At 43.5% G+C, this 24,110-nt stretch overlaps 1 protein-coding gene across 1 annotated transcript in view; it reads left to right on the forward strand.

Moving 5' to 3' along the window:
• The window catches only part of LOC102458814 (uncharacterized), a 284,741-nt gene that overhangs the window by 184,259 nt on the left and 76,372 nt on the right, over nucleotides 1-24,110 (forward strand). The window contains exons 17-18 of the mRNA XM_089776005.1: nucleotides 16,214-16,432; nucleotides 19,904-20,156. Of these exons, the coding sequence (XP_089632131.1) occupies nucleotides 16,214-16,432; nucleotides 19,904-20,156 (472 nt within the window). The remainder of the gene's footprint in view (nucleotides 1-16,213; nucleotides 16,433-19,903; nucleotides 20,157-24,110) is intronic.

Raw genomic sequence — 24,110 nt, forward strand, 5'->3', positions numbered from 1 at the left:
TCTATCTTTAAAACAAAGTGTGCCAATCAGGGACAATGTGATCCTATAAGGCTATAAACAACTAAAATGTGAAATAATCAGGAGCGATAAGGTTGATCCAATGCCCATTGGGAGTTTTTCTGTAGACATCAAAGGGCTTCAGAGCAAGCTCAGAGAGGTGCAATTGTGGAAGCAATGAGAATTCCATTAAAATTGGTATCAGAACTAGAGGTGGTCGAGAAATAGAGAGAACACTCAAAGAGGCATGAGCTCAGGTTTGGTAAGGTAAGAAGCTGTGCAGTGACAGGATCATGGAAGAGCAGTGCACAGTTTCAGATCCTTTATTGCTGTGGCTGTGGTATATTGTGGCCTTACAGGATGCAGGGAGATAAGGATTCCATCCTCATTTTACAACCTGAAGTCCAGCTCAGGTGACACAAGTGTGATAGTCCTACAGCTATCACCATATGAAGGAGCAGCCTCTTAAGAGTAGGAGCAACTGCTTGATTATTGTTGTTGATCTTTCTTGGTGTCTGAAATGGGAAAGTCACTCAGCTCAATCCATGCCTTAGTTTTTTCCAAGCATGTAGGCCTTGCTGCCTCCCCTCCTCAGGAAAAGACTCCCTCACCAAGAAAAGGATCTGACAGGGAGGCATCTGAATTGTAAAAGGCTGCCTCCCACTGCCAGAACCTTTTCTTGCAATAGGAAAAGACTCCAGCCATGGGGAAAGGCTCTGCCAGCTCCCTGATGCTGAGCATTTATGTTCCACGGGGAGAAGCTCTGGCTACAGGAAGAAAGTATGGAAAGGCTGCTTAGCTCTTTTCCTACTTCCTCCCCTCTACCCAAGAGCCTTTCGTTGACATGTGTGGCTATGCTGCACATCACAGTGTGGCCATGGCCTGCTTTTCACTACAGGCAGCACCATCCTTATGACTTTGGGTGCCCTATGCAGCCCGAACACCTGCATCACCCATCCACCACCAGGGACCGGGGCAGCAACTCTGCTGGAACAGGGCATGGAGGCTGGTAGGGGAACTGGAGGAAGGGGCAGTGGTGCATCCCAACAGAGATACAAACTGAGAGGGGAAGCTGGGGGTTGGGAACAGGGGCTGAAGGTTCTGGTAGGTGGAGTAGAGGGCCAGGGATTGAGACCAATAGAACCGGGGTACAGTCAAAGCAGAGGGTGGGGGAGCTGGAGATTGGATCACTGAGGTCGGGAAGCAGAGCAGGGGGGCAGAGGTTTGGACCATCTGGGATGGGAGGCAGTCAGAGCAGGGGCCAGAGGGCTGAGAGATTTGGCTGGTGGGGCCAGGGGGTGGAGCAGTCAGGGGAGGGGTCGGAGGACTGAGGGTTTGTGCAGGAGGCTGCAGGGGGCAGAGCAGTGGCTGAGGGAGTAGGGAACTGGGCTGCAGGGGCCAGAGGGCTGAAGAATTGGGCCACTGGGGCTGTGAGGTGGAGCCAGGGGCTGAGAGGCCAGGAAATTGGGCAGCCTGGCCCAAGACACTGAGCAGGGGCTGGGGGACCAGGGGACTGAGGCTGCTAGTGCTGGCCAAGGGCAGTACTAGCTCAAGGCATGTGCAACATAGGACACTGTCTAATTTGGGGCACAGTAGTGCCTCAAATTTAGTGGTGCCCTGCACAGCTGCATATTCTGTGAATGCCTAAGGAGGGGCCTGGTGACAGGTACAGTCCCAGCCACAGGCAGCAGTGCGTAGTGTAGCTTTAATCTCTAAATAACAGAAATGGCCAATGCTACTTTGGGTAAAATCCTGGCTCAAGTCAAGTTAATGGCAGAAATCCCATAGATTTGGGGCAATGGGACCAAACTTTCACCCTCTGTTATTATTTAGATGTCTTTAACAAATTACGGAGAAAAGGTGAGTGAGGTAATACCTACCCAAGACCCAAGGGAGAGTTCCATGTAGCCTGAATGCTTGTGACTCTCTCACCAACAGCGGATCCAATAAAAGGTATTACCTCACGCTCTGCTCTATTATCCTGGGACCCATAGGGCTTCAACACTGCATAATTTTTTTAAACCATTATCTGGGTTTAAATGTTTTAAAGCTGATCAGGAAAACAGTCATTTTTTTTGCTGAAACTTGTGATCTTACAGGGGAGAAATCAATTCCCCAAAATTATATTCAGATATGCCTCTGCAGCACATCATGGAAGCTTTAGTTCAAGTGTTTCATTCCCTCTTTCTCTTCAGTGTGCAAGACCTCTTTCCTGGACTACGTCTATGTCATTTTTGAGTGCCTGTTTTTTGTTTTGTTTTTTTGTTTGTTTGGTTTTTTTTACAAAAGGTCAAATTATCCAGATAAAGCAAATGTTTTTAACATAAACTTCAGCTTAATCAACCCACCAATTTTCAAAAAGCTCTACTATTTGCTCTTTCTTTCTCTCACTCACTCATACACACAAACACACGTAAAAATAAAAGTTTGCAGGATAAATGAAATCACCACCACAGTTTCTCAGATGCAGTTGGGCAAGAAAAAGCTTTTTTACTTTGCCACCTGCAGTTATTCAGCTTTCCAGTGATCATTCCACTTGTGAGGCTTCAGTCTAAAAACTTCTTTGGAAAAAGTGATGTTTGTTTGCTTATTTATTTTATATATTTTGTATTATATATATATATATATATATATATATATATATATATATATATATATATATATGGATGTACACATGATGCACACTCAGGATTGAGTCATCTTTAGATGTTCGCTCTTGATGCTAACTTTATTGCAGATGGGTAATCTAGCCAATCTCTTTCTCTGAATTGCAGGAACTAGCTAAATGGCATGTTTATCAGTATTCTAAACTCCTTTTATACCCTTATGCAAAATTTTCTTTTGGCTAGAATTGGCAAATGTATAGTTCCATAGCTATATTTAAGTATTTTATGACTTTAAACAGGCAAGCGCTTCACTTCCGTACCAGCTCCTGTTTTTCTTTCTGAATCCTAAAACTCTGCATGAGGAGCCTGATACAAAATCAATTGAAACCAATGAACTAACATTAATTTCATTGGGCTATGAATCAAAGCATAAAACTTGCATGTATATCTGCATTTTTTAAAGTAATTTGTTCTTTTCAAGCACTGCCTTTGCACACCTGTGAGGTTGTCCCTTCGTTAACCTTGTCATCTTTGATTGACAACCCCTAGCCCTTAATACTAATAACCACAGCAGGAACTTTATTAAACCTAGCTTCCTTGTTTCTCTTGAGTTATGCTGTCTCTTTGCTGGAGGGGACAAAAATGTCTCACTTTCTAATGCTCTTCACAGTCAAGAAAGGCACAATCATTAGGGCAGGCTAAACTAGTCTTGCAAACATAAGACCAGCTTTAACCTTTGCCCAGCTCTGAGCCCTATCCAACTTATAAAGTTGGCATAAATTCAGAAAAGGGATAATTTTATCAAGCGCAAACATGAGGTACACCCTCTTTCTTTCAGTGACTTGCCAATAGGCTTCTGTCTCCTTTTTCCTGCCCCAAAGACCCATCTGTTTCTCTGTCCCATGAGCTTTTTTTCATCTTGAATTTGTTTTGCACTTTGGCTCTGCTAAAAAGTAATGTAAGCACAACTCTTATTTAGGACATGCTCTAAGGATTCTACCCAATATGACTTCTATATCAAGTGACAGTATGAATTCTGTGTGGAAAGAGAAGAGGATGAAGTAAAGAAATATTACATAGAACCATAGAGAAAGAAGCCAAATCCATGAACAAGACACTCAGGCATGGTCTACACTAGACCAGGAAGGTCAGCTTCAGGTACATAACTCCAGCTATGCCAATTGTATAGCTGGAGTAAGCTTACCTTAAGCCAAGACATGGGAGTGTCCACACAGTGGGAGGCCATCTGGAGCACATGATCCCACCAGCTAGCCTTACTCTTCCTAGGAGGAAGTGTACTAGACTCTGGCAGGGGCTGTCCTCAGCATTCGATTTACAGGTCTATACTAGACCTGCTAAATTGAAAACTAGAAGATCAACCTCTAGAGTGCCAATCTTCTCTTAAGTGCCCTCAGTAGCCAGAACAAACCAACATAAGACAGAAATAAATGACAGAAACTAGTGGCTGTCCTCGTCACCTGTAAGTGTGGGAGAATAAAGGGGGGAGGGGAAGAAGACAACCATTTTTTTTTATTATTCGCATGAGGAAATAGCCTCAAAGTGCAACATAAACTCGGAACCCAATTTTATCCAACAGACATTAAACATAGTCAACAGGTTAGCTTTTTTACATTTTCACGGTCACAAAATAATGTTTCCACAAAGAAGATAATAATGTATGCCTCACTTGGGCTTGTTTTCTGACATTGCTAGTGAGTTGGAAATTCCCTCCAAATGCTGTGCTGTAATAAGCAGCAGGCTTCAGGTTATTGTCACACTATACAAAAAAGATTTGCTTTTCAATAGTAAGTGTTGGGAGGGAAATATGAGATGAAGGAACATGCCACTAGATCAACAGCTGACATGCACAAAAAGAGAAACCTGTATTAGTCTTGCTGGGCTATCGAGGTAATTGTGGGCACTAGAGGAAAAGAAGCTGAATATTATTGTTTCTAACAGAATCCCCTGTTCAGCTAGTGATCGTACATTTATTTCATAGGTAATAGCTGTGGTAATTTTAAAATTTCTATGTAATACAGTGGAAACAGAAGACTAAAATTATGTCTTTCTGTTGAAAGAAAATTTGTAAAGCCACATTCCAAAGGCAGCCGAGCAGCCTATTATAATACTATTTGAACACCTTAAACACAGTTGGTATCCATTATGACATGTAATATAACAAGCAAACAAAGAGAATGCTGCACAAGGACTTATGCATTTTCTTAAATGCAGGAGACCTGACTTCTGTAAACAACCCCCTAAAGGTACTCTCAACTAATATAGACAAATAGATAAGGTTCTCATTATGTATCCTCCTTGTCTTGATCATAATTTCTATCATGGTTGACATTCTGGTCCAGTTATATCAGGTATATTCTGTGTAAGTCCTTTAGAAGACTGGGATAAAGCCCTGCTGAATACGGGATAATTTTGCCTTGGGGAGAGAGTTAGTCAAAGTGCACATAGTTCAAGGTGGATTTCAAGTCAGATTCTGCAGCGCTGGGACATTTTAAAAGAAATAGTTTGGAATCAAAATGAGCTCAAAAGGAATTAAATTAGTTCTTTAATGTCTCGATTTTCTCCAGAACCAGCAACACAAATTACATTCTAAATATAACAACACGGTATAAAATTGAAAATCAATCAATCAGTCAATAAACTTAATATTATTATGTAATGCCTTTTAATTTGCTAAATTATAAGGATATTTTCCCCAAAGTTTTAGTGGTGTTTATAAGGAGGTTTTTTTTGTAATTAAGGATTTGTTGTTAACAATGGCTCTATCTCTTTTTGCCATGATTTCATCGCAATTTAAATATGTTTATATAGACCTGATAAGATGCCTCTTCTTGATCATATTTAATGCTATTTTAAATATAATAGTATCAATGTGTGTTATATTCTGAACAGCTCTTTATGTAGTACATAGACAAGTTCATGATTTTTTGAGGTGTTACAAAAATGTTCTCTTTGACCTCAGCTCCCAGACACCAGTTTCCCAGCTGCCAGACCAGTTCTGCTCTCTCAGCCCTGGTCAGGCTCCGGGCTCCCAGCCTCTCTGCCACCAGACTCCCAGATGGGCCCACTCCCAGCCGCTGGGGCTTTCTGGTTCAGGGATCTCTGGTTCATGGATGTTGGTGGACCAGAGAGCCCCTGGACAAGAGAGATTCAAACTGTAGTGACATATAAGTATTAAATTAATCACATGGTATTTTTTTCTGTTTCCTGATTGGTAATTGAAAGTTTTCTTTCATTTTTAGTTTTAGAAAAGAAAGATAGCGTTTGACAAATATTGAATAGTCTTTTGCAAATAAGCAACATATGATCATGCCCTGGTAAACATGGAAAAATGTACATTCATAAGAAAAAATAATGAATAGGCAAGGGTAATTAATTAAAAAAAAGTAGGCAAAATGAAATGGCCAAAGAATTTATGTGTCAGCCTGATCACATTGTTTATTTGTTGTATTGCTCTCCTACACTCTTATTTTTCTATGGTGGGTGGGAAAGGGTGTATTTATTGGATAGTGACGGAACCTCATACTCTTTTCCCTACAGCAAACTTTCATCTCTTAGGCTGTGTCCAGACTCAGGGATTTTTTCGAAAAAAGTAGCCTTTTTTCGAAAAAACTTCACCTGCGTCTAGACTGCAGCCGCGTTCTTTCGAAATTAAATCGAAAGAACGCGGCTTTTCTTTCGACGGTGGTAAACCTCATTGCACGAGGAAGAACGCCTTTTTCGATGGAGAACCAACCAACAGGCCAGAGGAGATCCATTGAAAATGAGTGTGGACACGGGGAGGCCATTTTTTCGAAAATAATGGCCTCCAGGAAGAAGCCCTGGTGGACAAACTGGGGCATGCCTTGCATGCCTCTGATTCCTGTCTGCAGCCATTTCTTAAAGGGACAGGCACCCTCACAGCCACTTGTGGCAGCAAAGCAGCCAGAGCACACGGCTGGTTAAGAGCAGCATGTCCCAGCCCCAAGACCCTCCTGGCCCTTCTAGAGAGCCTTCTGGGGACCCAACCAGGGGCTCCAAATGGTGGGCACCATCATGGTGTGGGCCAGAGCTCAAGACCCTTCTCGAGCTCTGGGGAGAGGAGGAGGCCTTACAAGCCCTAAAAAGCAGGCGGCGAAATGCAGACATTTATGGCTGCATGGCAGAGGCCCTGGCCCAGAAAGGACACTACCCCCGCACCCAGGACCAGGTGCGCTCCAAAGTTAAGGAGCTGTGCCAAGGGTATGTGAAGGCCAGGGAGGATAGCTCCCGTTCTGGGGCAGCCCCCCACTCCTGCCCCTATTATACTGAGCTGGACCAGATCCTGGGTGGTGGTGAAGCACGCACACCACGGCGTCTCGTGCAGTCAGGCTTGGTGGACCCTGTGGTGGACGCACTAGAGCAGGACCCAGAGCAGTCTGGAGATGGGGACATGGTGCCAGAGGAGGACAGTGAGGAGACGGTGACCCTCACCCTGGAGCCAGTCACACAGACCCCAGAGGCCTCCCAGGTGTCATCTGATGCCGGAGATGAAGCAGCAGGTGAGTGCAGTGAGGTTGTGTAACACCCGGGTTGGGGAGGTAGGTGGGTGCACAGTGGGTGATGCACAAGGGAAACCTGTCATGCTCAGGCTGATGCCCAGGTCACACACGGTGTTACCTTCAGAATGTCTGATTCCCCTGTCTCAAGGAGAGGGCATGCCCTTTTGGACAGCTGTTGCACACATGACTGATTGTGATAGAAATGTAGCCGTGTTACTCTGATCTGAGGAAGTGGGTCTGGCCCACAAAAGCTCATCCCCTAATAAACCATCCTGATAGTATTTTAAGAGCTACATAGTCCAGTTTTTTAGGACTGATTGTGTCTTCCTCTTTTCCTCCACAGCCGGACCAGCCGTGCAAAAGGGCCGCAGCACCCCAGCCCCACCTCCATCTCGGGGACATGGGAGCCGCAGACACAGGCGTGTGTATGCGGACATCCTGAGGCAGCATGTGGAGGCCGTGCAGGAGCTCAACACCATCCTGCGAGAGAGGGCGGAGGCAGAGGATCGGTGGCATGACCGGCTGATGGAGGAGCTGGTCCAGCAGCGCACGTCCCTGAGTGCCACTCTCAGAGAGGTCTGCGGCTTGCCTGCTCCTGTGCCTCGTCCTGCTCCTCCAGCACCCCATGACCCCGCCCCACCAAACCCCCCTTCCACAGCAGCATCCCTTTCCCCCCTTGGACCTCCCTCTCCCCCAGACCCCCCAGTTCCCCAGCCCCTCTCCCCCAGGCCTCCCAGTCCCAAGAACACCTACCCGCTGTTATCCAGCCAACCGACAGATGCACCACCCGATCCCGTGGCCATGGTGGACCCCGAATACGAGGCCCAATCAGGAGACTGAGATCAGGCAAGCACCGTGCAACCTGATCCCTTCCCCCCTCCAGGTTTCAACTCCCATTCCCCACTCCAGGCTTCAAGTCCCCTTCCCCCCTCCAGGTTTCAAGCACCCCCATCACCCCAGTTAAATGACAAGGAATGTGTTCAACATAATGTTTATTGTACATAGTTTGGCATGAAAGTATATTTTCTACATCAAAAATGAACAAAAGCTTTTTTATGTTTGCTACAGTTATACTATTTTCCAGTGAGTGATATTTAAAAAAATAAAACAGAACTTATTATTTTGAGACAAACTCTGGTGTTTATTATTTCTCCAAACAGAGTCAGTAGATGGGTTGTGGAGGGAAGCTTCTATTGGGCCAGGGACCAGTCCCCAGGCAGAAGCCCCTCAGTAGAGTCAGTGGCCTCCAATTGAGAATTGCTCCCGTAGGGCCTCCCGTATGCAAACAGCAGACCGGTGAGCCTGGCAGATAGCAGCTGTCCGGGGCTGGGCAAAGTGCCTCTCCTGACCATCAGCACCTGTACCCCACCCTGGTAGGAAGGCCTCCCCTTTCCTATGGACAGCGCAACACGCGGCCACCACCTCAGGGATGTTGCTCTCCCCCATGTCTAGGCGTGTGAGCAAGCACCGGAATCTGCTTTTTAAATGTCCAAACGCACATTCCACCTGGTTGAGAGCCCGGTTAAGGTGAGCATTAAACTGCTCCTTGCTCGCATCCAGGTGACCGGTGTAGGGCTTCATCAGCCACGGCATCAGGGGGTAGGCGGCATCAGCCACTATGCACACCGGCATGTGCACATCCCCAAACGCAAAGTTGTGATGCGGGAAAAATGTTCCTGCCTGAAGTCTCCGGTAGAGGTACGAGTTCCTGAAGATGCGGGCATCGTGTGCCCGCCCTGACCACCCAACACAAATGTCAGAAAACTGGCCACGATGGTCGACCAGGGCCTGGAGGACCATAGAAAAGTAGCCTTTCTGTTAATGAATTGGGCTGCTTGATGGGGCGGTGCACGGATTGGAATGTGTGTCCCATCGAGCGCACCTCTACAATTCGGGAAGCCAAGGGCAGCAAAGCCGGCCATGACGCTGTCCAGATCTGCTAGACTGACGAGCCTGTTGAGCAGCTCCGAATTGATGGCCCTCATCACCTGCAGAAAGAGACAGACAACAAAATGTTAGAAGGGGTGCCTTATCTCTTAGCAGGAGAACCCACCACCCACCTTCCCTCTCAAACACCCCGGGAATCCCCTCCTCAGAACTCCCCCCCAACAATTCAGGGTGAGTGGAGGAGCTCCCTCCCACTCACACTCCACTTTGCCCTTCCTGACAGTCTCCCTTCCCCCCACCCCAAAATGTGACTGTCCCCAGACAATGACTTACCTCCATCAGGACGGATCCAACAGTAGACCTGCCCACTCCAAATTGGTGTCCCACGGAGCGGCAGCTGTCGGGGGTTGCCAGCTTCCAGAGGGCAATGGCGACCCTCTTTTCCATGGGGATAGCGGACCACAGGTGGGTGTCTTGCCGTTGCAGAGCAGGGGCGAGCCAAGTACACAGCTCCTGGAAAGTGGTCTTTCGCATCCGGAAGTTGCATAGCCACTCTTGGTCATCCCAGAGCTGCATAATGAGCCTGTCCCACCAGTCAGAGCTGGTGTCAAGCCTCCAAACACGCCTGTCCACAAAGAAGTTTGGAGGCAACGGCAGTGGGGCTGCAAGACGGATGATCCCTTCTTATCTCTGGTCTAGGTCCAGATGGGGAAGTAGCCTCATGACTGTGTCATGCAGATGCAGCAACACTTGCAATATGATGGCGTGGGGCCATCGCCTACCCAGGGGCAGCTCTGGCTCCATGCCGAAAAAACGGGTCTAAAACAGAAAAACCTCCAAACAAAAAACCTGCTGGGGTGTCCCAGGAAGCTGAGCACTCCAAACCAGCACTGGAATGCCTTGCTTACCTCCTAGAGGGACAGCAAAGGCAGCTGAAGAAGCAGAGCAACGGGTGTTCAGGGGCGTCCCTTTAACCACGCGTCTCTGCAAAGGGCAGGCAGCAGCACCCGGAAGGAAATGCTGCCCCCATGCCCTGGCAGAAGCGGTTCCGGGTGGCTTTTAATTTCGAAAGAGCGTCCAGCAGTCAGGACGCTCTTTTTTGAAAAAGCGGATCGATTTTCCGATCCGCATATTGTAGTCTAGACGCGCTCTTTCGAAAGAGGCTTTTTCGAAAGATACTTTTGAAAAAGCCTCTTTTGAAAGAGGCTTGCAGTCTAGACATAGCCTTAGAAGTTGTATCTACCAGAACTGTCACTGTCACTTCACCTGCAAACTTTCACTGGAAACATTAGCTAAAATATTGTAAGATGCCTGTTTGCACTTGTTTCACACACTTCACTTCATTCTTTCCCCCATGCAATATTGAATGAATAAACATATTTAAGAACTATGTCTCAACTTTCAAAGCAACTGTACTAGAAAATGTACACCAAGATTAATGAGCGTTCAAGGACAGTTAGACTTAATCAAGTCACTTCAGCCATATCTACACTGGGAGTTTATTTTGAATTTACTAAATTTGACTTCTGGGCACCCAGTTTTACAAATTCGAACTTCCATGTCTTCAGTATGGAGAAGCATAGAAATTAGTCCAAAATAGCATGTCCACGTTGAATGGAGCTTGCCTCAGACTTAAGAGCCCCAGGAAGTACTTTGAGGAGCATAGCGGGAAAGTGGATACTTCTGGTGTCTGCTTGGTCCGGCAAACTGCTTACAGGGGCTCCTCTCTATGTCTGCATCTCACAAGTCATTACTCCACTTTCTCCCCTGTCCTGGGACAGAAAAGCCTTGGACTCTTGTATAAGCACAGCCCCGACTGTGGATTTCCCCACCCTGAACTGGTTCCTGACGGAGCAGTAGCTCCAGTAGCAGTAGCAGGATACCCAACTGAGACAAACCATCCCCAAGCAGAAGCATATGGCCATTGCCCTCTGGGAGCTTGCCACATTGGACAGCTACTTTCTTTACTTCTGTTATATTTAAAATCTATGGAAACATATTTTTTAACAAAATTTCATAAACTTGTCTATTGTTATGGAGATCTCACAAAATAAATGAGTTTCCTTTTTCTAAAAGCGACGAACTTTGTTTTGAACACACTAAATTGCTCTGACTAATTTAAAATCATGTCTTTGTTTCAGTGCATTAAATATGTAGTAATCTGGAATGATTATTTTATGATGGCTTAAGAGTACATTTAAAATATAAAAACAGCTTAGGAATACTGATCAAGATAATGTTCAACAGAAAAGAGCTGCATCATGTATTCCGTAATATTTGATGCATTCAGCAGGACATCTGACTTGACCTTACTATAAAGGTTTTGTAAATAAATATCTAAGGGTATGTCTACACTAACCCCTAGTTTGAACTAGGGAGGCTAATGTAGGCATTCAAAGTTGCAAATGAAGCCCGGGATTTAAATATCCCGGGCTTTATTTGCATCTTCCCATCCAGGTGCCATTTTAAAATCCCCTTAGTCTGAACTAACTGCCCGCGGCTACTCGCGGCAATCAAACGTTAACTTGAACTAAGCCCTTAGTTCGAGTTAACTGTTACACCTCATACACGAGGTGTAATAGTTAACTCGAACTAAGGACTTAGTTCGACTTAACGTTTGACTGCCGCGTGTAGCCGTGGGCAGTTACTTCAGACTAGTAGAATTTAAAAATGGTGCCTAGATGGGAAGATGCAAATAAAGCCTGGGATATTTAAATCCCAGGCTTCATTTGCAACTTCGAATGCCTACATTAGCCTCCCTAGTTCAAACTAGGGGGCTAGTGTAGACATACCCTAACAAAGTTCAGCGTATATAAAAAAACCCCGTGACTAACATTATTTATTCCCAAATTTAGTGCTTGTAATTAAGTACTTTCTGCATGTCCAATCTTCACAATCTGGCATGCAGTGGAAAACATGCTCCATTTTCTTTAGAAAGAAATTTTAGAAGAGTGATTTTTTTCTCAACTGTCATTTGCTGCAGTGGGGTTCATGGACATGGCCGTAAAGGGGAAGGAAGAGAAGGAAGTGGGAAGGAAGAGAAGAGGGACACAGTGGTGTGTGTGTGTGTGCGGGCCTGCGGTAGAGCAGGGGTGGAGTATAGGCTGGTCTCCGCAACCATCAGCCCGTGTGCCACAGGAAGGGATTAGGAGGACTGAGGTGCACCAGTGCTGAAGGCCCCTGCAGTGCCAGGGAAATGATTAAGTGAGATATACCCACATACTGCATCAGCTTCCTGCTATGGGTACCCTGCCAAGCTCGGCTTAAGGTAAGTCGACTCCAGCAACGTATTCCACATAGCTGGAATTGTGCACATTGTAGCACAGATTGTTATTATTAGACCATGACCAATTGTACTATTGAATATCATCCTATTGTATTACTCCAATCTTAAAGGTCATCCAGATTGTTTATGTGGTAGCATGTCAAAGGTTTTTACTGATCTCCAGGGATATTTGGGTCTGCTGCATTACCTTATCTAAAACCAGGAGTTAACTTAATTTTTTTTAAGTTGGGCATGGTGGGCAAACTTCAGTTCCCACCCCAGCAGGGCAAACTGCTCCCAGTGTCTGGTATTTTCTTTCTGGGTCAACAGGAGTGGCAGGAAGTGGCAGCTAGCATATCCTTGCTTCCTGTAGCTCCCATTGGTTGAGAACGATGAACAGCAGCCAATGGGAGCTGAGAGGCTCTGTACCTGCAGATGCTCCAGGTAAACAAAATGTTAGGTCATGCCAGTGACTTAGTCCAGCTGAGACTAGAAGATTGCAAACCATCAATATAGAGTCGGCTTATGAATGGGTCATTGTGATTTTTACAATTTTTTTTTAATTTGGGGGAATCGGTTTATGAACGAATGAGTTTATGGTTGAGTATATATGGTACATGTAATATAGTCTTCAGATTTTATGGCACATAAAATATAATACTTTTTTAGTATAAATTCCCACGTCCGTGAAGTGTCTGGTCTAAATGACTTATAGTTGTGACTTGTTTCTTTTTTTCTCACGCATAGCAAGATTGTGATTAATAAGCATGTACTCACATGAATAGTAAACTATTTGAATGAGTAAGGTGATCAGAAGAATGATGTAGGGGGTTATAAGTTGACTCCAGTTAATGGTGTGGCAAATATAGATCTGTAGGACAGAATGTCATGCACTTTTTCAGAGTGGTCTGCACATGTGTGCACTTAAATGGCCAAAACCTACAGAAGCTGAGGTGAGAGATTTTGCAATTGCATGTGTGGCCCTAACCTCTTTGCCCTTGTCTTGGAAGGATTGTTAAAATTAAGTAGCATATCAAAAAACATTTAACTGAGAATGGACCATAGGAGATGCCCATCTATACTGAATGGACTTTTCTGTGGACATACCATCTGAAGTAAATAATGGCTTCTGCTGTGACACAGTAAAATCAGGCGATTTGCCCAAGTGACATCAAACCCCATCTTGTTCCCTGTGATTTTCCACTAGCTGTTCTTAGGGTTTTGTTTGAAACAATGGATTTCCCTTCACATTGTAGAAGCTAGAAAAGGCCCTGGAATGATCTACATTTTTCCTCTGTCCTGCTCCAGCCTACTCATAGTACTCAAACTTCTGGACTATGGACTTATACTAATGGGGACTGAGGTCCTTCCAATGATTTGGAAGTAACCAGAAACTTGACTTAAGCCAATAGTTTACCACATCACTATTTCAAGCCTATTGTATGTATTTGATTCCATTGACCAATCTTTTCTTTTCTTTTCTTTTCTTTTCTTTTCTTTTCTTTTCTTTTCTTTTCTTTTCTTTTCTTTTCTTTTCTTTTCTTTTCTTTTCTTTTCAAGATTGGCAACAATCTAAATTCTGGGTAAAGAACTAAGTTCTATATTGACTTATGAGAAGGTCTGTTCCTTTGGGATCAAAAGAACCTTTTATTTGATGAGACTAGTTGTAAAGAATCACTCATCTCTTAATCTACTGTTTTTGGTGGTGATATTAATACTGTAATTCCTCAGGAAACTGCTGACATGACTTCTTGTTAGTGTGGTTAGATAAAAAGTTGCTTTTTTATCTGGTTTGGTATATCTTATGGGGAAATAGTCACTAGCATTTTTGGGTATATTTGCCCTGTTTCTCAGCAGTGTGACCTGAATTTGATGTTCTCAGTTGTGACCCATGAAGGCATGGTTACACCATCCATATATAGCCAAGCAAGAGATTAAAATAAAGCTGAAATGGTGCTGATGAAACTGTACAATGCTGAAATAATTAAAATATTATTTTAAGGATGAGCAAGAGAAAGGTCATTTTGTTGAGAAGTGGAATCAATGTTAATGTAGGGAATTAAGTTTCAGAAAAAGAACACTCTCCTGTGAAATATGACACCTGTTCCCCAAGGTTTGATTTGGATTTTATTTATGGATAGAAAACAATATTAAAAAAATATGGGAAATCCTTCCAGTCCCTAAGCCTTAGATCATTCTTTGAAACAAATCTGAATGAACTTTTTAGACATGTTAGCCATTACTTTATACTTCTGTTTCCAAACTAGCTAAAATACTATGAGAGAATTGCAGTTAAAGTATTTCTTGTCTGATCAGAAGCAGGAAGAACCAAAATCTCATGAGAGAACTTGTTTTCATCAGATCATTAGCTATACTTTGCAGACTCAAGGTGTTTGGGTAAACTTGGGAGAGCATCTACACTTTAGGGGCCTACTCAAACCAAAACCAAATTCAGAATGTTTTGAGGATTTCCCATTTCTAGTTGTACCTGTAGTCCATATGGAGAAGAGGTCATGTAAAATAAAATAGCAGTAAAAAACTAGAATATAAAAGTGCACAGTGCAACTATTGCTGTTTCTTGTTCTTCAGTCATATGATGGACTTTAAAAAAAGGCCAGCAAACTTTATTCCACAAAAAGATCTTTATGTTTTTGCACGTTTAAAGGACTACATCAATACAAATGATGGTAAGAGCATAATGACCTCATACTTGGTTCTGGAGCTGTGCATCTGAGCTGCTTAGTCATTTAAATCAACAGAGATAAGCATAGCAGAAGTTTCAAAAGGTCAAAGAAGCGACTGTCTTTTCTGTTTTGAATCAGCTGAGATTTTCCAGTTTCATGCAAACATAATGCCAAGCCTGCATCTGTGCTTCTGATTTCTTTCTTTTTTTCCCTTTGAAGATTCATAGTCATTAACTAAAGGGCAGATCACACCACACTGACTAGCAGAGTATTATATAGTGTAACTTCCTTTCTATTTTCTCCTTCCCATGACAGCTAGTTTCAAAAGGATTTTTGGTCTATTAAATGAAGTACCAGCCAGCACTTTTTTTACACTAAACACTTTACTTCACTTATTGAATTGAAATAAATATGCATGATAGTTCTGATATCAATTTGTCAGAAAAGAAATTGATAATTAATTCCTTGGAGAGCAATTAGTAAACAAAAGAAAAGCAAAAGGCTCAAGAAAATTGTTTTATTTATGGGAAGGGGCTGTTAAAAAAAACCTGGTTATGTAGTTTTCATGGCATAATATTAATCCCAATATGCAGATGACATGTGAACTTCAATTATGTGAAATTAACTTCCTAAGAAAAAATTTCTAATATCTCTCCCTGTTAAATGAACTTTGGCTCTTATTTGCCACATTTTAAAATGTATTTGTTTTTACATTTGACTTGAATTTCTGGAACTCTAATCTGTTTGCTAAAATGCCTGCTTCTGCAGCATAATTATAAGGAATAAAAATAAAATCAAAATACAGGCTTGATTAAATCTGGTGTGACAGTTTAATATCTAATCCATTATCTCTCTGAGGGACTATATCTTGCATTTGCGGGGAATGGAGCAGATAAGGTAACAGTTCTTTTCCATCTGTGACCTCTCTGAGCCTATATTTTCCTGTTGAGTGTGTGTGTGTGTGTGTGCGTAAGAGAAAGGGACAGACATTATTCACAGGGTGCCTGTACATCACAGAGTAAAAATTTCATATTGTTTTTTGTATACGTGTATATCCAATGCAGCAAGCACATAATTTTATTAATCTAGATGTAGTGATCAGTCAAAGGTAATGATAAAATGAGGTTGCCCAAATTTATCCACACAGCAAGTTTCCAGTGTATCTTCTTTCATCGACAATTATTCATTATGCATTCCAGAGTGACTTTGGTTTATTTTGTTCTTATGTATTTCCAGTTGCCACTCTGCTGCTGAAGTGAAAGTCTCCAGAAAAATCATAGAGCATTTCCATTTTGGGATGTATGGAGTTTTTTCAGAACTGGGACTGGCGCAGTGGCGTTCTTGGAACTTCTGGTTCATTATGCTGCTGATAGTTTTACTCTGGTTTGTGAGACTTTATCTGCATTACTGTAGTCAATGGCTCTTTCTTCAAGCCATCTCAGTTCCTGTTACAAAGTGAGTTCTTTTTTCTTCTTACTGTTAGATATTTATACCAGCAACTAAGTGCATGGGATTTAAACAAGGAACTCCCTTCACATTAGGATGAGTATTGGTATGTAAGACCTGTCCTGAAAAGTTTGAATCCAAATCCAACACTGAACTTCCAAGAAGTTCAGGAGTTTGAGGATCTGAGTTCTAGTTGGGTGCATCTCTATTTATATTATGCCCTAATAGTACATGTGACGATGAAAGGAAAGATAAAATTGCTATAGATTTCTAAATATTGTACTTCATATATGTGCTCATACCTATAGATATAGATCTCCCACCACTCATCTACCCACTGTACAGTTTATTATAAGAAACATTATTATCATTTTGAATCAAAAACACACAAGAAAAAAATGATAATCACTGTATTCACAATTTGATTTTATTAAAGTACATTATGCATAAAATATGTTTTGCAAGTAATCTAAGTTTGATACATGTCCTTTACTGAGAAGAGCAAAAACTTCCTCTGCAAAATGAATGAATTTGAAGATTCAGATCTAATTTTAACAAAGGGTAGTCTTCTATGCCACTGTCCTTTGGAAAAATGTGAGCGTGGAAAAGTTATCGCATCGGTACGGTGTACCGTCACCTTTCTATGGGAGCGCTTGCAGCTTTCCCCCGGCATAACCACCAGCCCAGGGAGCACTTGCGCCATGCCGGATGGACATGTTGCAATTAAAGGGACCGTGACCGCATTTCGGCCCCTAGGCTTTTTTTTTTTTTTAAACCATCTGGCAACCCTAGAACCAGCACCTTTTTTTTAAAACAAAAAAAGCACTGTTTTAAATAATTCCACAGAGGTGGTAGACAGACACAGAGATAAACATTTATTTAAATATATAAATATACATATATTTTATGGAATGTGGATGATGAGAGAAATAAGTATTTAGGTCGTTAAAAGAGGATCCAAATGACATTCAGGTTGTCCCAGGTAGAATTTCCACTGCTTTTGATAAATTAAGCACAAATATAAACATGGTGTGAAACTATTATCCAATTGGTATGTTTCATTTTAAGAACAGTAAATAGAATATTTCTCAGAGATTTACAGAAGAACTATTAAAATATTTGATTATTTCCAGAAAATTTAGTAGAAATTGGGGAGCAATTCTGCACTGGCATGGGATAAACTAGATGACAGCACCAGTGCTCATGCATGGTCCCTAGATCTAGATCAACGTATTAGGTGGTCACAAAGTAATTTTTCTACCAGACATGGCTGTATTGAAGATTTTTCTTCTTCTTCACAGCAGCCTGGAGGCCTGGTAAGATAGCTAGGAGATAGTAATATGACCAGTTTCTGGAATAAATCTGAACATGGAACTAAGAGGGTTCTGAACATTTGGTATTCATGGCGGGGAGAGGGGAGAGGCCTCTTAGGTCTATTACAGATCTAGGTTCATCCCTACCCTCATTTCCTCACTCAAGATGGAGGAGACTTCAGTAGTAGCCAGAATGGGTTGCTCGAGGAGGCTCGAGGAGGCCAGGAAATACACTAGTAGTCAGAAGTGCTGCTCACATACACCAGCGGAAGGTCCTGGTCAATAAGATAAGGGAGGAAACAGAAAATGACAGCTGGTTGTAGGGGGTAATCATACCCATAAAACAGCATCCCAACTATGTCAGTCAGCCACCCAGATTAATGTCAACATTTTAAAATCAGGGTGCCCAAAGCTAGGCCTGTAATGCCATATTTCGGCACCTGAATTTCAGAGGCTGTATGTCAGAAGAACTGAGGACCCATTAATCCCATCAAAGTTAGTGGTAGCTCAGTTCCTCTTTTATGTGCCTAACTTGGATGCACGAACATCACATCAGGCACTTTGTTAAAAAAATTTGGATTGAATTTCAGCACAATAACATAATCAACAATGCATTTGCATCCGAAATAGTTAAGAGTTTCTTGAGTATGCAAGATTGTGTCTTCTCATTGCCTTTAACAGAGGTGTGGGCTTCTCAAAATACAAGTGAACATGGTTGATAGTAGGATGCTTCTCTCTGGCAGTTCTGGACTGGTTCAGGAAGCTGTGGGTTTTTTGACATCCTGTAGCTGGCTGTTTTGGGGGCTGCCTATGCTTTTCTAAGGGTATGTCTAGACTGCATCCCTCTGTCAGCAGAGGGATGCAGATTAGGCATGTCGACATTGCAAATGAAATGCGGATTTAAATATCCTGCACTTAATTTGCATAAAAATGGCCACCATTATTGCCAACTCAGCACTTTGTCGGCAAAAAGCAGCAGTCTAGAGGGGATCTGTTGAGAAAGAAAGCCTTTTTTGACAGATTCTGTAAACCTCATTACAGGAGGCCATTTTTATTCAAATCCCCGCTTCATTTGCAATGTCGACCTGCCTAATCTGCATCCCTCTGCCAACAGAGGGATGCAGTCTAGACATACCCTCAGAGTGGGGTGTGTCTATGGATTGTGCTCATAGGGATCCATCTAACTCAGTGGTGGGCAACTTGCAGCCTGCAGGTCACATGTGGCCCACTGAGGTTCCACCTGCAGCCTGGGCACCCCCTGTCTGCTCCTATCCCTCACGCACTTCTTTTACACTGGAGCACTGGAGCCCTGCACTTCCTACTCCTCCATTTTCCTCCCAGCACGTTCGGAGCATGATCTGCTGATTCATGATCTGTCCCCGCTCTTCCCCCATCACTCCCAGAGATTGAACAGCTTTGAACAGCTGGTTCATGGTGTTCAAGCTCTGGGAAGGAGGGGGAAGAGTAGGAAGTGTGGGGCTCCAGTGTCCTTGTGTGTAATAGGCAGGGGCGTATATATGGCAGGGCAAGCGGGGCGGCCGCCCCGGGCCCCGCGCTTCAAGAAGCCCCGCGCATGCGCCGGGCAAAGGGGTGCCCCATGAAATTGTGTTGCCCTGGGCCCCGCAAAATGGCCATCTTCCCCTGGTAATAGGCATGGCAGAGAGGGGGTGCACGGGTCACAGGTGGAACCCCAGTGAGCTGAGGGCTGCAGGTTACCCACCACTGTGGCACACTGAGATGAAGGAGGGCCACTCATGCAGCCCATTCATTCATCTTAGTTGCCCATCAGTGCATGGGAGGAAGGAAGGCTGGCTGTAGTAGCGAATATGTCCCTGCAGGCTGTCCTAACCACTTCATATCAGTTTGCCTGAAAGTGAATAGGAATATGGAAAAATATTACTTTCCTGTGTAGCTTCACCACACTGTGTGGTTGTATAGTCCATTTTCTTTGCATATGGTATGGGATTTGGGCCAGGTTAAGAATTTAGCCTAAGGACACTCAAACAGTGAATGCTACTATTATCACACACTGGATCATGATTATTCTGGGGACCTGATAGTTACATGGGCAATTATTATGCAAATTAATTATTTTTTAATGTTTAGCGTAGTATGTCCAGCAACACAGATATTCTCACCAATGCATTTTTGCTTTGCTTATTTCCAGGTTCCAGCTCTTCCCGCATACTGTGGACCTCTGCTATCAGAACTCTTTGCTGCTTACCAGGGAAGAGTTGTCTATAGTTGTGGTGGGACCTCTAACCTTGAATGCAGTGATGCTTCTTATGGTTCTGATCAGATGGGGCTGTCAGCAACTGTTTGACTCATTCCCTTCCTTCTTGTCAAAGTTTATCATGGCTATGGGACTCTGGACAGTGCTAGACCCCTTGGCAGTATTTGTAGTGGATGTATTCCTCGGGGTAAGTCACTTAAAATAACTTGCACATGAGTCCTTGACGTAGGAGATTGTTTTATTCAGTGAATGATGTGAAATTCCACCCTTAGCAACTGCACATGTAAGTTAAAAAATAAATGCAATAATATTGGTTTATATTACCTTTTTAGTAACAGTATTCTCATCTGATGGACACATTCTGTTGTTTTTGTGTACAATTAAGAGTACTGTACTTACAAACATATGGATATAATATAGAGAATAGTGCTGAAATGATTGTACAAGCATTGGAAAGGATTGCTGCAGTTATAGATGATATTTGAGATGTGTTAATGAGTGGTTTTACATACTAGTATTTCATATTTTTCTAGCAAAGAAACAGATATTAAATGCTATAGAAAATAGCATTCTCTTCTTTTCACTTAAAAGTCTACCATTTAAAATAATTCTAATGGCCTCTTTTGAAGATTTCAAAGTGCGTTAGAAAGGTACCATAGGTATTATGACCAATTTAGATGGGGGCACTGAGGCTTAAATTCTTCCCACAGGTTATTCAGCAACCCACAATGAGGGATGGAACTAAGCTTCCTTACTTCTACCATCCTAGATTCCTAACTGTAGACAGTGCTACCCCTTAAAAGTCCTTTTGAAAAGTTCCTATCCCTTGTTGTTCTTCTTGTGAAAATACTAGTTTGTGGGAAGTTTGATTTTGGCTATCACAGAGATGGTTTCGATAATACACTTCATTTCAGTATGTAGCAATGCGTTAGAGTTGCACTGAGATGTCTTTTTGTGACTGGCATAAAATATTAATAGAACTCTATTCTAATTGTCATTAGCTTCATGTGGCAATTTATTACTGGGAAGGAAGTTGATGTTTTCTCAACTTCTAAACTAGCAATACTTAAAAGAAAAATCTTTTTCTATACTGAATGTACACAAAAAATTTAGAATGACAGCTTAACTCTGCCTTGTTGGATTCATTCTTGTATTGAGGAAAAATTATTAGGGAAATCTCTTCCCTTCCCATAACACATGTATTTAAGAGCCTGGTACGCTCATGCTTTTAGCACAAGCTGAGTCCAAGGACTTCTTGTGAGAGGCTAACACTGGCCTAAATTTTCAAAATTTGGTGCTAAAATTAGTCTCCAGAAAGAAAAGTGGGCTGATTTTCAGGGCATCTGTTGCTTCCACTAGCTCAAGTTATTTTTTGGTCCTGATTCATCAAAGCATTTAAGCATGTTCTTTACTATCCATATCCAGCAAAACATTTACGTACATGCTTCCCACAGATTTTAATGGAACTCAGGAACACAGTGAAAGTTAAGCAGACTTAAGTGTTTTGTTGAATAGGAAGAGGCTGTTGACTCAGACTATAATATTAATAATAATTTGGCATTTTTTTTTGGATAGCAATAATCAGCCTTTCTTCAGTAATAAGGCTAAAATCCTGAAATCTTCCTATAGTAGCCAGTGGAAGTTTTGTTATTGACTCTAGTAGAGCAATTTTGATCCTAGCAAGACCGTATTAATTAACAATAGATGTCAACCAAAGCACCAGGGCTCCTACTATTTGGTTAGAGAGAAACTTTAAATATGGATCATGTAATTAAGTTTTTCATTACAGCAGAGAATAGATTCCAAGTGAGAAGTTCTGAATGCACATTTCTCCTAGTACTTCATAGTGAAACTTTGGCAGTATTATCTACCAGGATGATCCTCACGAGGAACTCATAATTTTTTTTCCCCTCCTGGCATTCTTTCAGCACCTGTTTCATGTTTACTTGCCAATCAATTTATCTGAGACCAAGCATTTTCAAAATGTTATATTGTGGTTATGTAACCTGAGTTATTTTAATGTTAATCTTTTAATATTCTAAGTAGACTTACTGCTTATGAAGGATGACCAATTGCTTGCTCTGAAGAAGAGGGTTTCTTGTTCACTAATACACTTCTTTATTATCATTATTATTAAAGGAAAACACCACAATAGTTCATGATATAAGATTTTGGTTTGGATTTTTTTTTTGGTAAAGCCACAAGTAAGAGAATATCTTAGATCTACAATTAAAACCTGATTCTGCAATGATCTGCTACGAGTTAGTATGGATAGATATCCCAGTGGTGAGGGCCATAGCCAGTGTTTCAGATAAGGCCTTGCTCTACCATGAGCTTCCTGTGTGATCTTGGACAAGTCCCTTAGCTATTTGAAGCTTCAGTTCCCCATCTGTAAGAAAGGGACAGCAGTACTTCCCTACTTCACAGGGGAGTCATGACGAGAAATATCATTAAGACTGTGAGGTGCTCGTATAGCATAGCAAAGTGGAACCAGGCCACATGAGCACTGTGGGTAGATACTGTGCTTCCAACCATGCCTACTGCCATTGAAAACCGTAATAAGTACAGGTCAGTGTGTTCTCATATCGGGCCATTAAAGAACTCAGTAGATTTGAGATAATGCAGTTTGTGATTTGGGGAAGGGGGAGGGAGGAGAAAAGGGAAAAAGTGATACCTTGGTATGTTCATAACAATTTAGAGATGGTTGAAAAACAGGCAAAAAATTCACTAATGGTTTTAGAAAAATTCTTGTTTTATTTAAAGTATTATGTAACTTATTTAAACAAAACATACAGGCAGTCCCCGGGTTACGTACAAGATAGGGACTGTAGGTTTGTTCTTAAGTTGAATCTGTATGTAAGTCGGAACTGGCGTCAGCCGCTGCTGAAACTGATCAGTTTCAACCGCGGCTGAATCTGGATGCCAGTTCTGACTTACATACAGGCGTCCCCAAGTCAGCTGCTGCTGAAACTAATCAGCGGCTGATTCCAGGAAGCCTTGGGCAGAGCAACTCTGCCTCGGGCTTCCTGTAGTCAGCCGCTGGTAAGTTTCAGCAGCGGCTGACTTGGGGACGCCTGGGGCAGAGCAGCTGGGGTACTGCTGGGTTGTTCCAGTAGTGCGGCTCCTCGGCGCTACTGGAGCAAACCAGCAGCACCCCAGCTGCTCTGCCCCAGGCGTCCTGATTCAGCCGCTGCTGAAACTGACCAGCAGCGGCTGAATCAGGATGCCTGGGGCAGAGCAGCTAGGGTGCTGCCGGGTTGGTCCAGAGCGGCGCTGCGGGACTAACCCGGCAGCCCCCAGCTGCTCTACCCCAGGGGTAGGCAAGAAAAGCCTGGTCTGCTGGGGGGGGGGGCACTAGCTGCACCCCCCCCCCCCAGCAGACCAGGGAGACGGGGTGGCGGGAGCACCCAAGTCCTCCATGGCTTTGCTCTGTCTCCCTGGTCTGCTGACCTGGGAGACGCGGAGCAAAGCCGCAGAGAACGCGGGCAGCGGGACAGTCCAGGCGCACCGTGGCTGTCCCACTGCTGGCGTGCTCTGAGGCTTTGCTCCCCATCTTCCTGGTCTGCTGGTCAGACCAGGGAGACGGGGAGCAAAGCCTTGGAGCACGCCCGCAGCAGGACAGCCCAAGCATGCCTGGGCTGTCCCGCTGCGGGCGTGCTCCGCGGCTTTGCTCCCCGTCTCCCTGGTCTGCTGGTCGGGAGACGGGGAGCAAAGCCACGGAGCATGCCTGCAGGGGGACAGCTCAAGCGTTCCCGGGCTGTCCCGCTGCGGGCGTGCTCCAAGGCTTTGCTCCCCGTCTCCCGACCAGCAGACCAGGGAGACAGGGAGCAGCTTTTCTAGCCCCGGAGGACGGGGGCGGCGGACCGCGGCGCATCTGGGCGTCCCGCTGCTCCCATCCTCTGGGGCGAGAAAAGCCCCGTTTGTAACTGCGGATCCGACATAAGTCGGATCCGTGTAACTCGGGGACTGCCTGTATTTGTGAATTATCACTGAAGTGCGCAAATCAGATTAATCTCAGTTAAATGTCAAATTTTAATCTACACAAATATGATATTGTTTGTATCCTGTTCCATATACTAGAGATTTTGGTATCTTTTACTGCCAACTGAATGATCATGTCTTCATGTCCTTATCAAGATTT

This window comes from Pelodiscus sinensis, chromosome 2 (assembly GCF_052426305.1).
Source record: "Pelodiscus sinensis isolate ZL-2025 chromosome 2, ASM5242630v1, whole genome shotgun sequence".
Lineage (NCBI taxonomy): Eukaryota > Metazoa > Chordata > Testudines > Trionychidae > Pelodiscus > Pelodiscus sinensis.